Below are 16,831 nucleotides of genomic sequence, written 5' to 3' on the forward strand. Positions count from 1 at the left end.
ACTATGATCCAGAGTTCTACGGAAACCAAGAGGTGCGTGAAATGACTGGAGGCCTGAAGGGTCTTGAATCTAGTTGTGGGGCTCGAATATTGTAAAGATAAATAACATCAGATAGCATATCATAAAGTAATTTCAAAGACTCATTTTAGCCTAAACTCTATAAGTCTATTAAATTAGTAATATGAAAATTTGGCCGAAGCATATTTTGTTTTGAGTTGGCTTAAATATTAATATTTTGACTAACATTTTTCTGAAGGGGGTAAACTTTGTTTCTGAGTAAATTTTCATAAAAGCAGTTTGTGTTCATGGTAGAAATTTGGAAAATCAGAAGAGTATAAAGGGACAAATTAAAATCATCCACAATCATGCCCTGGATTCATGTTGTATAATATAACACAACATATATATTTTAGTGTCTTGCTTTTTTCACTTAACATTATATAGTAAGAATTCCTAGATACTAAATACTCTTCAATAACAAGATTTCTAGTGTGAAACATTTCATTGAATAATTTGCTCAGTATTACTCTATCATTGATTCACATTGTTTCCAACATAGTTTTCTCTGTTTAATATAATACTGTGATCTACATTCGTAGTAATAGTGATCATAATATTTAGGAAGCACTTACTATAATATAATATGCCAAGCACTGTGCTAAGTATACTTCATGTGAATGATCTTATTTAGTCTCTGATAATTCTGTGAAGTAAGAACTATTCTAAGATGATATAAACAAGAATTAGAGGTTAAAGTGCCCACAGCAAGGAAGATGATTTAACACTTAATCTGATATAAGCAAATATTCCAGCTTGGTTTTTATTAATAAGCAAATTGGACTGTTCAAAGATTCCAATTGCCTATTAAAATGTGCAGTTATTGGCCCTAAATTGAAAAATCTATGAGATTCTTCTCCATTCCCTTCCTCCTTCTTTATATACTTTTAAAGGAAGAAAGTCTCTAATGAATATTTAGTGTTTTTTTTTACTTTAGTAATTGTTATTGCACCATGATAAAGTAATGTGTGTTCTCTTTTCCTTATTTTTCTTTTTGTTGAGATATAATTAAATAACATATTATGTACAACATGATTCATTATTTGTATATCCTGTGAAATGATCACCATGATTAGTCTAATTAACATCCATCACCACACATAGTTACAAGTTTTTTTTTTTCTTGTGATGAGAACTTTTATAGTCCTTATTTTGTGGTCTACAGAAGATAGTAAGAACATAGGCTCCAGAAATAAGCCTTTCATTTTTATTAGAGAACAGGAAAACCATTGTCATTAAGAGAAAAAGGGGGGGCAAAAATTCCGACTTTTACCGTGGACATGTGGACAGGTGAACATGTGCAATGATCATATATTCTCAAATACCTGAAAATGCGGAACTGAGTTAAACTAGTTAGCTGACTAGCTAGCTGAGGCCCTGCTCTACCCACGCTTTTCATGAATAGACAAGGCTGACTTGCAATCTGCACATCATTTGATGGCAAAGGTTTCTAAAGTGCTTAATGATGGTTGAAATGGTTTCATTTCTTAAGTAGTTCAAACTATCACTGAGGCTTAATAAACCGTTTTGAAATAGCGCCAAACCGGCTCTGAACTTGCACAAAGTCTCAGAGAATTCATAATTAAATGAATCTTTAAAGTGCTTAATGATTCTAAAAATAGACCAAATCTTGTCTAAACCTGATTAACTTTAATTTGTGAACATGCCGAAGCTAAAATCTATTTAACTGGGCACCTACCAAACCCTAGGTGTTACAAATGAAGAATTTAAGCCTTGAGAAGTGAAAGAAAAAAGGAAGCAGCCAGATGGGTGCTTTCTTCAGAGCTTAACCAGAAACGTCTAGGGAGACATGAGCTTTGCTTTTCTAGACAAGAGGCTTCCGGCTGGCCGCATCCCACACTGCGGGCGCGTCTCAGTCCATCAGAGGGTCTGGCAGCCATCATCTGTACTCTTAGCATCTTCTAGCCCCGGCCCAAGCCGGAGCCTCACTGGCTTTGGGCACCCTCGCTTTCGACCAGCAGCAGGACCACCAGCAGCAGCAGGAGGAAGCGCATCAGTAGCAGGAGGAAAGGCGGCATCGCGCGCCCTGGCGGGTGCCCGGGACCCTCGCGGGCGGCTGGAGGGCGGCTGGGCGGCAGGCGGGTGCAGGGCGCAGCGCGGGCTGGGCGGCGGCACCGGCGTTGCCAGGACGCAGGAGGCGCACGTCCCTAGCAGCCGCGCGCTCACGTCAAGGTTTGTTTAATAATCGCCCGGGTATCTGTGGCCGGGGCTCCGGGCAGCCGCGGGGGAGCCCGGAGACCGCGCGGGGCAGCGGAGGAGGCGCGGCGGCTGTGGCCCAGGGCACCTCCCCCTCGGCTTCCCGAACCCTGCCCCGCCAGACCCGAGGGGGAGGATGGAAACACCAGCCGCGCTCTGAGCCCCTCAGGAAGATAACACCTTTCCCGCCACACCGCCCTGCGGTCCACGAGTGCATCTGCCAGACCAAGCCGAGCGGAAAAGCTAGCAATGGCGGAGAACCTGAAGAAACTGGTCTCCAACGAATCTTTAAGATCGATGCAGGACAAGCTAGAGTGCTGGCTGAGGGAGTACAACGTGAGTCAGGGTGGGAGACCCTCGGGGCTCGTCCTCTCTCTAGTTCCCTTGCACAACCCTCGGCGGGGGATTCTTAGGGGTGGTCTCCGGGTGGCCGCTTTGCCGAGTCCCGCGGTTGTGATCCCTAGCTGGAGCCCAGCGTCGGACCCGCGTCGCGGGGAAGGGAAGAAGTGCGGGTTCCCCTTTCTCCTGGCTGCGCGAGGAGGCGCTTGGGTGGCGCGCTGGACACCGAGTCGGGGAAGAGAGCGCACCTTTTACAGAGCGGTATCCAAGGACGCTTGGGGCCCTAGCAACGAGAAAGCCCTGCGAGCTGCCGGGGTCTGGTCAAGCCTGCCACTCTCCCTCCCATCCCCTCCGCCAGCAGTCTACTCCCATACCCCCGGTTCGAATTATTATCATTATTTTTTTTACTACATCCCTCTTCTTGGTTTTCCGCAAGTCTCCCATTCTGGGGATAACTAGTGGTTGTATCAGAATGGATTTTTGTAAAAATACACCCAGGAGTTAGTACCCAGAAGTCAGTGAAACGGGCACTTGTTAACGTTGGGGGTTTCACTTGTGTGCTGGTCAGTATGGCAAGTAAGGGACAGTTTCAACACCAGGGCAGATTTCAGAAGGCCTGTTGCCAAGGCATTTGTAAGCCAATATTCTGTCATCAAACCCAGAGGCGTTCTTCAAATCTCTAGTCCCCACCCCTACCCCAGCTCCCCTTCATCTCCTCCATCCGGAAGTAGAACTCCAGTGCTGAATTTGCTTCCGTGGGCGTGTCTTAAAAAGGAGAGTCATCTTCTCACACAGCAAATAGAACAGGCAGGCAGAAAGAGCTGGGACCTGGAACCAGGCCCCGGCCCTAGCTTCTAGGTCTAACTCGGCATAGGACTAGCTGAATCATTTGGGACAACGTATTTAACCCCTGGGTCTCAGTACCTCTTCTGCTAAAGAATGGACTGGAATTAGATGATAGGTAAAGTTCCTTTTTGAATCTCCATTTTTTGAGTCTAGATCAGCTTGTTTCTGAAATTCTACCAGGAAAAATGCAACTGGTTGCTATCGTAAGTCCCTGGTCTTTCCTATCCACCCTCTAACCAGGGCTCCTGGGAGGAGAGGAGCTCAAAGCACAGCTACAGCTTTCTCCTTAGCCTTCCTTCTAGTGTTTACCCCCTTTGCCCAGCACGGACTCGTCCTTCTCCATCAAGATTGCAGGAAAACTAAAATTCACTTCTAGCACAAAGCCTTGCGTTCCCCCCACCACTTACCTTTAAAAGTGGCTACTTGTTCCCTAGTCTCAGAAGGTTGAGAATAACAAATCCTATACATGTCTTCACCCTTCTTAAAACCCACAAGGCAAGAAAAATAATGATTTTCTTGCCTTGTGGCCTAAATTAACTCGGAATGTTACAAAGCGTATTCAGTTAGTCACTAGACAACGTTTAACACAAATGACACTAGTAGTGGCTGGACCAAATTAAGTGATTGGGATACCAAATTGTACGCTCTAAATCTATGCAGTTTATTGTATGTTAACTGTATCTCAGTAAAAGTTCTAAAAAGACAAAAAAAGAAAAAGAAAATACCTGTAAGTGCTGAGAAATGACAAAGTTTATTGCACTTTCGCTTTCCCCTCACAGTGGTGCATCCCATTCTTCTGTCTCACTGAAAGCATTTTAATTTAGATTCTGCATCCGCTCCTGCCCCGCTCCCTAAAACACACACACACACACACACACACACACACACACACACACACACACACACACACACACGGATAGTAGAGACTGTACTGTAAGAGATCAATGGCTTTCCAAGTTGTATTCCCTGGGCATGATCATTTCTTTTCAACTTTCTGGTGTCTCTGTTGCATTTGACTATCAACACCCCCATTCTTCTAAGGCTCTAATAATTTGTCTCCTTGCCTGCCCCGTGTCCCTCTTGTAACTGTTCTTCGAGGGCCAGACTTTAGAAATCTTCTCTTCCACCTCCATTCCTGCTTCATCTCTTACTCCTGTGCTGATGAATCTCATATTCATATTCAGGTCCTGTTCTCATCTGAGCTCTCACTTCTCCAATTGTCTACTGGACATATTCACTTGTGCTATTGTCATCTCAAAGTCAAATCAGTCTAAGACTGACTGACCCTAGCCTCTCCCATGCCCCAAACACCAACTTCCTTCTTAACTTAATAGTTTTTATCATGACATAATCCACTTCCTTCTCACCAGCAGAATCTGTTGGTAACCAGCTTCTAAATTTGTGCAGAACCTGATCACTTTTCACCACCTCTGCTGCTGCCACCCTTATCCACCTTTGGTCATGTTGTATGGATCATTAAAAAAATAACCCAAAGTGATTCTTCTAAATGTCAAGGCAGATCAAGTTACTCCTCTGGCAAAACTCCCCAAACTTCCTATCTCAGAATAAAATTTTCTACAATGGCCATCAAGCTCCTATACAACTGTGCTCCTTTAAACTCTGTGACGTCATCTCTTACTCTCGTCCTTGCTCAACCACTCCAGCAATTCTGGCAGCCTTGCTGTTTCTAGAGCAAGGCTGTCCAACAGAACATTCCATGATGACGGATGTGTTGTATATCTGTACCTATATCTATATCTATACCTATATCTACATAGTCCAATATGGTGGCCATTGGACACTTGAAATTTGGCAAGTGCAAACTGAGGAACTGAATTTTTAACTTCACTGAAGTCTAATTAAATTCAAATAGTCACAAATGGCCAGTGGCGACTGTATTGGACAGAGCTGTTCTAGAGCACATCAGCCCTGCCCCAGCTTCAGGGTCTTTTACACTCACTGTTTCCCTCTGCCTGGAAAGCTTTTCATCCATTGATATTTCAGCAACATATCGACATCCTTGCTTCCTCGTCTCCTTCAAGTCTTTGCTTAAATGTCATTTTCTCAGGAGAGGCCATTCTGTTTACAACTGCTATCTCCCAGCTCACCCCTAGAACCACTGTGTCCCTTCTCTGCTTTATTTCTTCCATAATATCTAACCCGTCTAATTTTTACTTGTTTACTCTTTTATTTTGTGTATTAGTCTTCCTCCCCCTTCCCCACTAAAATGTAAGCTCCAGAGGGCAGAGACTTCTGCCTCATTCTGTTTATCACTGTGGTCCCAGCACTTAGAGCAATGCTTGGCTCCTAGTAGTTGCTCAATAAATGCCACCACCATTCTCCCAGACACCAGTCTCTTGGATTCATTTCTTTTCTCAAAACCTCATATTCAGGGTAAAATTAAAAATGATCCCCAAATATCTTTAATTCAGCCTCTCTTAAAGTTGAATTGAAACCAGAGCCATGATTAACAATTAGGAGCACAAGTGAGAGGATGCAAGTGTTTTGTACACTCTGTGTGTGTGTGTAGCTAAAGAGAGAGGATGAGAAAATTTCTATACAACACCTACCAAAATTTAGATTACATTGAGACTTATTCAGCATCTTGTCATCTACAGTTTGAGTTTTGGTCAATTACTAAGAGCTTTCCTGTGATACTTCAAGGTTGTTTTATTAGTTCCAAGGACTTTGGCCTTGAAATCTTAAGATGAAGAATATTCATTGTAGCAAACTGCAGTTATTAAAATGTTGGTTGTAGAGAACAATGTTTTTTCATTAAAAGCTTCAAATTATGTTTGCTATGGAAGGTTAATTTTTCTGAGTTTGATCACATTGATTGAGTTCTAATTAACTCAAGCAAAAAAAAAAAACAATCCTAGTTCCTCTAGAATTAGGAACATGATGAAAGGTATTCCTCTGGGAAAAAGTTATTTTCAAGTGAAATAGATAAATGGCTTGAACAGATTAATTCTAAAACAATGCAAAATTTTGATTATTCTCCAAACTAGCCATTATTTGGTAGATCCTATTTAGTTTTTCTTCTCAATTTCTCTCATATGATTTCCTTATCATCCATTCCCATCCCCTCTGCCTTCATCTGGCCATCACCACCATCTCATGCACAGCCTATTTCCTTGATGCCTGTCTATGTCGGCAGAAACAGTAAGTTCTTTAAAAATATAATTTTCTGCCCCAAAGCCTTTGCATTTTATTTGTTTTTAAATCTTACGTCTACCAATCTTCTGGGCCTTAGGCAAAACTGATTCTTGCTTGATATTTTTTTTTTAAAAGTTATATTTATCTTAAAAAACTTCAAGAAGAAATATTTTGCAAACGCCCCCTCCCCAAAACAAACCCTAAAACTAACAGCAAACATCACCACCTCCTTTTCTTTTAGTTATTAAAGAGATGCTGAATTATTGCATTACTTGGTCTTTAAAACTTGAATTCCCCTGGAGGCTGAGGGACAGGTTGGGATAAACACGTAACTTGCAGAGTTGGTTTTCCTGCTTCATGGTTATTGAGAATGTTGGCGAAAGAGCCATAGAGAATTCCTTCTTGTTCAACCACGAACTCAGCCAATTACTAAGTGTTTAATAACTCACTCAACACATGGTTACTGGGACTTCCCTAGCAGGTTCAGTGGTTAAGACTCAGCACTTCCAATGCAGGGGGTGCGGGTTCCATCCCTGGTCAGGGAACTAAGATCCCACATGCTGCATGGTGCAGTCCCCAAAACAAAAAGAAAAACAAAACAACAACAACAAAAACAAAGACAAATGGTTACTTAGCTTCTGGTATGTGTAAAGAGTTTGGGTCAGACACTCTATATAAATGTACACTGCACACTTCCTGCAGTGTATACTTATTCATTCAGAAAATATATTTTTTTCAGAGTTTACGGTATGTGTGTCTGTGCTAGGTACTGGGAATAGAAATGTCAGCTGCATCTGAATGATGAGCTTCCAACCGTAGAAGAGGATGAAGGACAGGAGAAAAAGCATGTGCGAGAAGCAGGAGGCATGAAAAAGCTAGTACGTCTAGGGGGACTGTGAATACTTCCAGGCAGGGAGCGGACGTGAGATGAGGCTGAGGAGGTGGAGTGGTGGGGGTTAGCGGATGGGGGGCCTTGGGTAGTGTGTTAAGGAGTTTGGACTTCATCCTGAGGGCAACAGGGAGAAACTAAAAGCATTATGCAGGGAGAAAACATGTTTGTATTGTGTTCAGGAAAGGTTGCTCTAGCTGCTGTGTGATGGGAAACTTGGAAACCCAAGGGAGAACAGTCGGAGCTGAGCAAGACTTTAGGCAAGAGATTATATGAATCAACTCCTTGTAAACTACTCTGGCACATTTAGTAAACAAGGGCAAAGACTCTGAGGATGGTCTTTAAGGTTTATGTAAGAGTGTGCGGCTCCAAATGCCTCCGATTTATCAAGCAACATCTGTATGGTTTTATTGGTCAATTCTGTCAAAGGGTCAAATAACCACCTATGCAGAACTGGATTCTGATAACCTAATTACTCCCTAGAGATGTCAAGATGAGAAGAGAAATTAACCTCCTTTCAATGTTAGCAATACCCGGAGAATATCAGCTCTGGGCTGAAACTCTCCTCCCTCTGAGATGCTTTTGTTTTTACTCAGAGTCCTGTGGACCACGGAGTTAACTTTGGTCAGTTTCTCCAAGATTTATTACTTTTTAAAATGTACTGTATGGAGAAATGGTAAGAGCTTACTATACTGTTGATAACCCCATCCCTAAGATAGGACAGGGTTACACTTCTTAAGTAAAATAATAGATACCAGGATATCACACTCTAGACACTTTTGATTTTTTGATATATAATAAGGGATGGTAGGGAGGGCTGATAATGCTTCCTCTTGCATTACTCTCCTCTTGCGCTATAGAAATCTATACTAACAAGTGAAAACAGCATATTAAATATCAGCACATAAAAAGGAGGCATCTTAAAGAGGCATCTCCTCTGTTTGTTTTAGAATAATCTTTGTGGTTGAAATAGAGGCTGCCTTTATGCCAAAGTATGCCTGATTCTTGGTACAAAAGGTTGCTGTCGTTGCTATGGTGTCTTCAAACAGATTCCCTGCCCTCCTTCACCCCTCCCCTTCTACATTCTTGAGGATTCAACCAATTAATTTATAGAGAACATTTTTCTTCCCTTCAGGACCTTTATCTCTTTACTAGCCAGTAATGAATAAACTCCAAACCTTAGTGTCTCAACAAAACAGAGATCTATTTCCCATGCATGCAAAGTCTGACGGCAGCTCTCTCATCTGTCATTGGCTCAGTTTCAGGTGCCCGTCATCAGATGGAGCAGCCCCCTCGTTATGGGACCTCAGAGAAGAGTGGTCCCGTAGGGGAAGAGAGGGAGTGGAGAATACGCACTGCTCTTACGTTATACACACCCCTTGCACCCATCATCCCTTGGGCAGAATTAGTTGTGTGGCTCCCATCTAAGCGTAAGGGAGCCTGAGAAATGTGGGAAAGCACGTGGAGTATTTAATTGGTGCTGCCCCTGTCACAGTTACTAATGATGAGTCCATGGCTACAAAAAAAATTGACAAATGATTAAGGAAGATTATTTTCTTTATAACAAAGAGGCTATCCACTTTTTCATTTGACTTTTCTTATTTTCATCTTGGGCAAACTGGTTAATGTAAACCTCACTGTTGTTTAATATTTAAGAAGAAGTAACAAAAGAAGTCCAGTAGGAATATTAACTATGGGTCAAGACACTAAAATCCAGTGCAGAAGCCTAAACAGAGACTTTTCCTAAATTGTTGGGGTATGTATAAGCCTAATTTTTCTCATATCTAAAATTCAGGATTTCAGTTTAAAAACTTTGTTGTGTAGGCAGTGGTATGTGGCAAGGTCAGCCATGAGTTAGAACAGAGGGTTGGTTTTGGAATAGAGCTGCCTGAAAGGCTGCCCACGTATAGCACTGCACTTCCCTAGAGAAGCAGCTATAGCCTGTTATAACCAGCATTTTTGTTTTTACTTTGTGGAGTACTTCATTTAAAAAATTTTTTGAGGTACAGCTGATGTACAATATTATGCCAGTTTCAGTTTACAACATAGTGATTCGCAATTTATAAAGGTTATACTCCATTTATAGTTACAAAATATTGGCTATATTTCCTGTGTTGTACAGTATATCCTTGTAGTTTATGTATTTTATACACAGTAGTTTGTACTTAATCCCCTATAACCAGCATTTAAAGAGCCCTTGAAAGCCTTCAAAGCACTCTTCATGCATTATTGCCTTTAAACTTCATAAGAACCTATGAAATATCAGGCTTTATTTTCTACATTTTGCACATGAGAAAACCAAACCCCAGGAGGGCAGCTTGCTTGCCCAAGGTAGCTCCACTAGGAACGGCGGAACTTGGATTTGAAGCTATGTCTTTTGCTTGTTGAGTCCATTCTCTTATCTCCTACAGAAGGAGGGAAGGTATAAGAACATTCCACTTACTTGCAGTGTCTGTTTCCTGCCATCCTTCTCCCACCCACTGCCCCAAGAATACACACCCTGGACCACGGGGTGTGGGGGTGGGGGAGGGGAGAACGGGGATAGAAGGTAGAAATTAGGGCTTTGCTTTCCATGTGTGACTTTCCAGGGCCAGCTGCAAGGACCTGCGAAATGCCACCTTTCAGACTAGATTCCACATCCTTCCTACTCATCATCTCTTTTCCTTGCTCATCTACATATTCTTTAATTGGCAGGATTAGAAATGGTATTCTTGTTGTATGTAAAATGAGTTTTTTTTTTAAAAGAAAAGTATTAAAAAAATTAAAATGTCAGGCAAATCATTTAATGTTTTAGTAGCATGCATATTTTAAAGGAATATTGTGATGAACTCTTTTGCATAATTTAATTCTTATCTAATATAGATGAAGCATATTTTGTGTGTATGAGATCAAAATTTCTCAAAGTGAAAATAACTGTAATTTGTACTAAAATTAAAAGGTTTGAATCGCTTTTCAAACTGAAGTTTGCAAGTTGATTAAAAATATTTAGTGATAAATTTTATTATTTTGGGGTGAAACATTTTCTCTCTTTTTCATGTTGTGGAGGTGATTCGTTAGGAATAGAATAGTAGGTGTGAGAGAACCATAGATAGAGGCTGGAATGATCAGGCTGTCATGAGGGGAAATGTTAATAAGGTCGCGATTGCTCAGAAGTAAAGGAAATGAAAGGGATCAATAGATTGGTGATTGATCTGATGCACACGTCACATGTACAATGGCACAGCAATATGGTGGCTGGAGTGGACAGAGTCGCTGGAGGAAGTAAGGCTGTGTAAGTCATGGGGAGGTACATTACGAAGGACCTTGGAAAGTAGGCAACACTTAGGCTCAGGAGCTTTGGTTTGGGCAAGAGAGTGGTGACATTGAAGGGATGGGAATAAAGCCCCTGTCGTGTTGCTTTCCTTCCCCATACTACGAAATTTCTTAAGAGTAATCTGTCCTCAGTGGCTTTGCTCTTTAACTCCCATGTGTTCCTTAAGCTGGGACAGTCTGCAACAATATCCAGTACCACTGCCCGCATATCATTCTGCTATACTTGCTCTCACAATGGTCACCTCATGGCAGTTAAGTCCAACCTCTTTTTTTCACAGTCCTTATCTCCTTGATTTCTCTGCAGAAATTGACACATCTTATCCAATTTTATGGCTTTAGCTCCTTCCCAGATGCTGGCTACTCCCAGATTTATCTCCAGCTTGGGCCTTTCTCCAGAGCTCCCCACCCGAGTGGCCGGCCACCTGCCTTCCAGACAGCTCCATGTGGATGTCCACATCCTCTGACCCAATATGAATCAAATGGGACTAGTTACTCTCCCTCCAGTCGTGCTGGTTCTCCACTTGTGGCCTCTGATCAGGCAATGGCATCATAATCTCCCCTGTGGCCCAACTCAGAAAGCTGGGCCCCCTGCCTCTCCATCACACCTTGCAGATGGGTTCATTAAGCCCTGAGGATTCCACCTTTTAAAGGTCTCAAATATCTCCCACCTTTCCCCTTTAGCTGCTATAACTCTTATTCAGACTCCAATCATTTCTTACATGTGTGGGAAAACCAACTTCTAGGGTATGTTTAAGGCAGATCTCAAGTGAACTTTATAGCAATATGCCTACAGCTGCAGGCAGAAGATGCACCAGCATAGTAGCTGCTTGCTGTGCAGAGAATTCGGTCCCTAACATCTCATGGTATTTTTATAGCCACCATGGTTACAAAAGGAAGCTAGCAGCCCATCATTGTTGCACAGGAGTTGGTAGCTTCAAAAAAAACACTTTAGAAAAAATGTTAATAATGCTGGTGGTTATATTCTCAAATATTCCTTTCTGTTACCTCTAGCTTTCCTATCTTCATGAAGTCACTAGAATAAGTTTGAAGTTTCCTTGCTTAAGTTCCACACCTGCAGCATGGCATGTTCCTGTTGATTTCCTGCCTTCCTCCATGCCCCTCTCCAATCCAAGTTTTATACAGCTGAACAGGGGATCGTTTTGGGGGCTCCTCATTCCTCATACTGGTGATTCTCAACACGGGCAAAGCCCTATCCCCTGAGACAGTGTTTTTAAAACTTACCCACAGAAATTAATGCATTTTGCTTCACAGCATAGCACATATACACCCTTGTATAACTGAAGTAAATGTTTCACAAATAATTCTTTATTAATTGTGATATACTCTGTTTTCTCTTTCATTAATTTTTTTTAGGGGAAGTTAGGTGATACTCACTAAATTTTTTTCTTTTTTTAAAAAAGTTTATTTATTTATTTTATTTTTTACTTATTGGCTGTATTGGGTCTTTGTTGCTGCATGTGGGCTTTCTGCGGTTGTGGAGAATGGGGGCCTACTCTTCATTGCTGTGTGCGAGCTTCTTATTTGCAGTGGCTTCTCTTGTTGCGGGGCATGGGCTCTAGGCACACGGGCTTCAGCAGTTGCTGTGCGTGGCTCAGTAGCTGTGGCTTGCGGGCTTCGTTGCTCCGCAACATGTGGGATCTTCCCAGACCAAGGCTCGAACCCGTGCCCCCTGCATTGGCAGGCAGATTCTTAACCACTGCTCCACCAGGGAAGCCCAAGGCTCACTAAACTGATATCACTTCCCATTAATGCTGTGGTCTCAAACTTGGTGACACCTACAAATCATCTAGAAAGGCTTTTAAGCTTTTTAATACCCAGACCCCGCACTAGAGCGATTAGAATTTTTAAGAGTGGGAGCCCACAGGCTCCTTGGGTGAAGGCTTGCCTGAATCTTCCTGGCTTCTTACCACTTCCTCCTTTGAGCCTCACCTCATTCTGGTGATTCTGGACCTACAGTTTTTATTAAAGCAAGCAGTATTTGATTTTGCATTCATCTACATGTTTATCTCAGACGATAAATTCCTTGGGGTCAAGAGACTATCTTGTGCCCCTAGCGCCCAGCACACAGTAACCTCCTCCCCAAAGATTTGTTGAGAACAGAAATGCACGAGTGAAGCAGAGGATAAACCGTCTTCTTTGGCTTCCTAGTTCTTCATCCTTCTTCCTGGCTGTCCTCTTATTTCTTCGTGCTCTTGCTTTGTTTTTCACTGACTGGCCCGTCTCCCTCAGCCCACATCTGAAGCAGCCAAATTGCTCTCTGCTTTGCCCTCAGCGCCCCCCAACCCCCTTCCTCTCCCCGGTGATCTCATCTGTGCGTGTGTCTTCCACTCTTCCTCCGCTGGAGGCTTCCAAAGCTGCACTGCAAACTCCCACCTCTCTTCTGAGATCCAGATGATTTTCCAGCTGCTTTCGGGAAAGCCTCATGTTAGAGAGCTCGGGTCCAGTTCCAGAAGCTGCAAGGATGGGTTTAGTTTCCAGCTGAACCACCATCTCTTCCAAATTACTGAAGAGCTTTGTCTTCCTCGTTGGTGAATTCGAGATGATGGATGGTGTCCAATTTGTAGAGTTGTTTTGAGGATCAAATGAAATGTTTAAACATATATTTAAAGTTCTTAGCACAGTGCCTGGCTGGCATAGAGTAGGTGCTCAGTAATGGTGACGTACTCTCACTGGACATCTTTATCTGAAGCTCCTTCAAACACTTTAAAGTGTCTGAAAACAGTATCCTCCCTCTCATACCTCTTACCTGTTCCCAAACCTCCTGACTTCTTCCTCAGGTAATGCTAGAATCAGTGGGACCTTGGCTGATACAGATGTGATTTGGGGGCTAGGAAGGACTTTTAGGGGACCCTTGTCATCGCCACAGCTCTCAGCAGCTCTCAGCCAGACAGTTACAACCGTCTGACTGGACTCGCTCTCTAATCCAAATTATATGTTTGCAAAATCAAAGCAAATCCTCCACGTGCCCCATTAAACTCTTCAGTGATGGGATAAAGCCCAGAGCCCTTCACTTGGCCAATAAAGTCCTTCATGACTTGGTCTCTGGACCCTGCCTTCCCCTCCTGTAGAGTATGCCTTGTTGCTTCTTGCCTTGGTACCTGCTGTTTCTCGTTTTGAAGTGCCCTAACCTCTTACCCTCACTCCTCACCAGAGTGTATTTTGCTCCCTCCACAGCTCACTGTCTTGCTAGAGCTCTTAATAAACACTAAGGGAATTACTCCTCCTCGGTGTGTTTCCCATTCTCTGTCCTGCTTCCCCAGCTGGTGACCTCATCTGCAGCAGGCAACTTTTTGTTTTAATGTAGTTTTGTTTCCTGAGCTGCCAGCCCAAGGCTTACAAATTAAAGGAACTCAGTGATTTATGAATGAATGAATGAGCTTTGAATTTAGGAGACAATATACTTAGTTCATATCTTTGCTTTATTTATCTTGTGGGAGTAATTGTTTGGTAGTAATTGTACTGTGAATCTATTGCGAGTGTCTTGTGCAACGCTTTGTGTTAGAACCAGCAGCGTGTCGTGACATGTCTTGGGATCAGGAACTGTTTGACGTGGTCTATTCTCTTCTGTTATCTAAGTTGTGTGTACAAACTCATTTGACAAACATTGAGTCCCTACTTTGTATCAGGCATTGGGTGTAGCACAGGAACATATAGTAATAATACTACAATAATACTAATTATTATATACCTCCTCTACTCTGCACCTAAGTTAGCTGGTGAGATCAACCACCTTCTAAATACGAGTAAATGGAAGCTCACATTTAAAATGTCTTTTCTAAGGGAATAAGCTAATAAGTGGAGAACCAGATCTGAACCACAGTCTGCCCTATTACTCACTTCATTGCTCCATTCAGTTCTGTGTAGCACCTCGCAGATACCAACGGTTGAACATCTTTTGCCTTTAAGGTGTGGAATGTGCATTGTTTTGATTTAATTCTCTTAACACTCTGCAAGGCATTATCCCCATTTTCCTGAATAGGAAATGGGCTCAGAGAGGTAAAGTAACCTGTGCAGGATCACACAGAACTGTGGCAGGTAGCAGAGCTGAGATACTCAGGTCTACTTCATTCCCAAGCCACTTAGCCCATGGCATGATCTAGCCAGAGGGCAAAAGTCTGTAAGTGGGGAATTAAAGTTCACTGTCATAAGTGCAGGAATAAAACAGCAAGGGCAAGGAGCTGCTGGTTCAACAAGGAAGAATGGAGAGAGCTGTTCAGGTTGTGGGTTCCATGTGTTCTGATCACGTCAATATTATGCTAAGTCATTCACTCGCTCACTCATTTATCAAATATCTTGGACCCTTCTATTTTTTAAGGATACTGGTGATGATTGATATAAATATGAGAAAGACAAAGTCTTTAAAAAAACTCATAGTCAAAATCAAACCAGGGAATTCCCTGGTGGTCCAGTGGTTAGGATTCCACACTTCCGCTGCAGAGGGCCCGGGTTCCCCTGGTCGGGGAACTAAGGTCCTTCAAACCGTGCAGTGCAGCCAAACAAACAAAAAACAAACAAAAAACCCAACCCAACCCAACCCAAACCAAACAAACAAAAACCTTAGAGTCTTTTTAGGAGAAGGGGATAAAAGGATGAGACAGAAGAAGAAATGGCCACAACAGAAATCAATGCTACAACAGAGCTAGTCCCCAGGTACTGTTAACCAGGCACGGAAAGTAAACCAACAGCTCCCTGTTAGTTACAAGTCCACTCCATCCAGACTGCTTACCAGGCCTGCAGGGCCCTCTAGGGTCTCTCCTGCCAACCTCTCTGATCACCTATCCTCTGCCATATGCACCTACTTCTGGTTCAAGGTTGCCAGACTCCTTCCTGCCGTCGGGCCTCTGCCCTTGCTGTTCCCACAGCCCGGCTTGCCCTTTCTCTGGTCCCAGGACTTAGCTCCAGTGTCTCCTCCTCAGAGAGGCCTCCTTGACTGGCCTCCTCATCCACTCTTTGTCACATCATCTAGTCTTCCCCCTCCCGGCGCTGATCAGGATCCAAAAGTCAGTACAGTTTAGTAGTTAATAGCGTGGGCTCTGGAACCAGGTCTCAGTTCTGACATTTTACTAGCTAAGTAAGCTTGGCCACGTTATTTAACCTCTCTGGGTCTCAGTTTTCTCATCTGAAAATGGGATGATGACAATGGCCCTCTTAATCTCCTGGAGTACTATGGTGGGGTTGACTGAGTTTACGTATGTAAAACATTCACAGTACCTGGCACTTAGGGGGTGTGTAATAAGCCAAAGTGAGTGACTTGTCTCATTTGCATTCATCCACCCTATACATATTGAGTTTGGGTATATAGAGACGATAGAATGCAGGGCTGGGGATACAACAGTGAATAGGCCAGGCACAGCCTCTGTCCACAAGAGTTTATTGCCTGTCTGAACCATTTCCCTTGTTGACACAAATCTGCATTTGACTTGCAAACTTTTGCCTAGAGGTCATCTAAAGCTTCCCTCTTCATTCTAGTTTCTATTCTCCACTTCCTGTCTCGGGATTCGTAGTGCCCGGAAGATACCCCCTGCCTGTGCCTTATTATGGCTTGAGGTGACACACAAATCTATGCATTTTTACACCCACGTGACTTGTTGCTTGTAGTTGTGTTTGTTCCTTTGGAGTTAGAATCAGTGAGAGGTTTGGCTAATGAGGAATTGGTGAAAGGTCACTAAGGAGACGAGAAAAGCAGAAACAGAGCTGAAAGGTCTACCTCCTGGCTTCTTCTTTCTGGGGACAGACTTACCCCAAGTCTGCCTAATTTCCTCTCGCCTAGATTTCACTTTGTCTCGGAAGCCTTCCCTGACTTTCTAAGACAATGGGTTCTTGAAGAGCCTTGTGCTCATCCCTGTAGTAAGACTTTATCCCACTGCAGGGTAACTGTCCACGCTCCTTTGTCCCCCACTAGTCTGCATTGCTATACGGCCTGGGCCATCTTTTTGGTCTTATTCTCCATTCTAGCCTCAACCCAGCAATACCTTCTTCTTGTTAGCAAGTAGT

The 16,831-nt window shown here is 43.0% G+C and overlaps 1 protein-coding gene across 4 annotated transcripts in view; it reads left to right on the top strand.

The window, feature by feature from the left end:
* Nucleotides 1-2,256: 2,256 nt before the first annotated feature.
* SPATA18 (spermatogenesis associated 18) overlaps nt 2,257-16,831 on the top strand; it is a 39,656-nt gene continuing 25,081 nt past the window's right edge. For all 4 annotated transcript variants that reach the window (XM_057729712.1, XM_057729714.1, XM_057729713.1 and 1 more), the window contains exon 1: nt 2,257-2,610. In XM_057729712.1, coding sequence (XP_057585695.1) covers nt 2,524-2,610 — 87 coding nt within the window. In that variant the 5' untranslated portion in view covers nt 2,257-2,523. The remainder of the gene's footprint in view (nt 2,611-16,831) is intronic.

The sequence above is a fragment of the Hippopotamus amphibius genome, chromosome 3 (assembly GCF_030028045.1).
Source record: "Hippopotamus amphibius kiboko isolate mHipAmp2 chromosome 3, mHipAmp2.hap2, whole genome shotgun sequence".
Lineage (NCBI taxonomy): Eukaryota > Metazoa > Chordata > Mammalia > Artiodactyla > Hippopotamidae > Hippopotamus > Hippopotamus amphibius.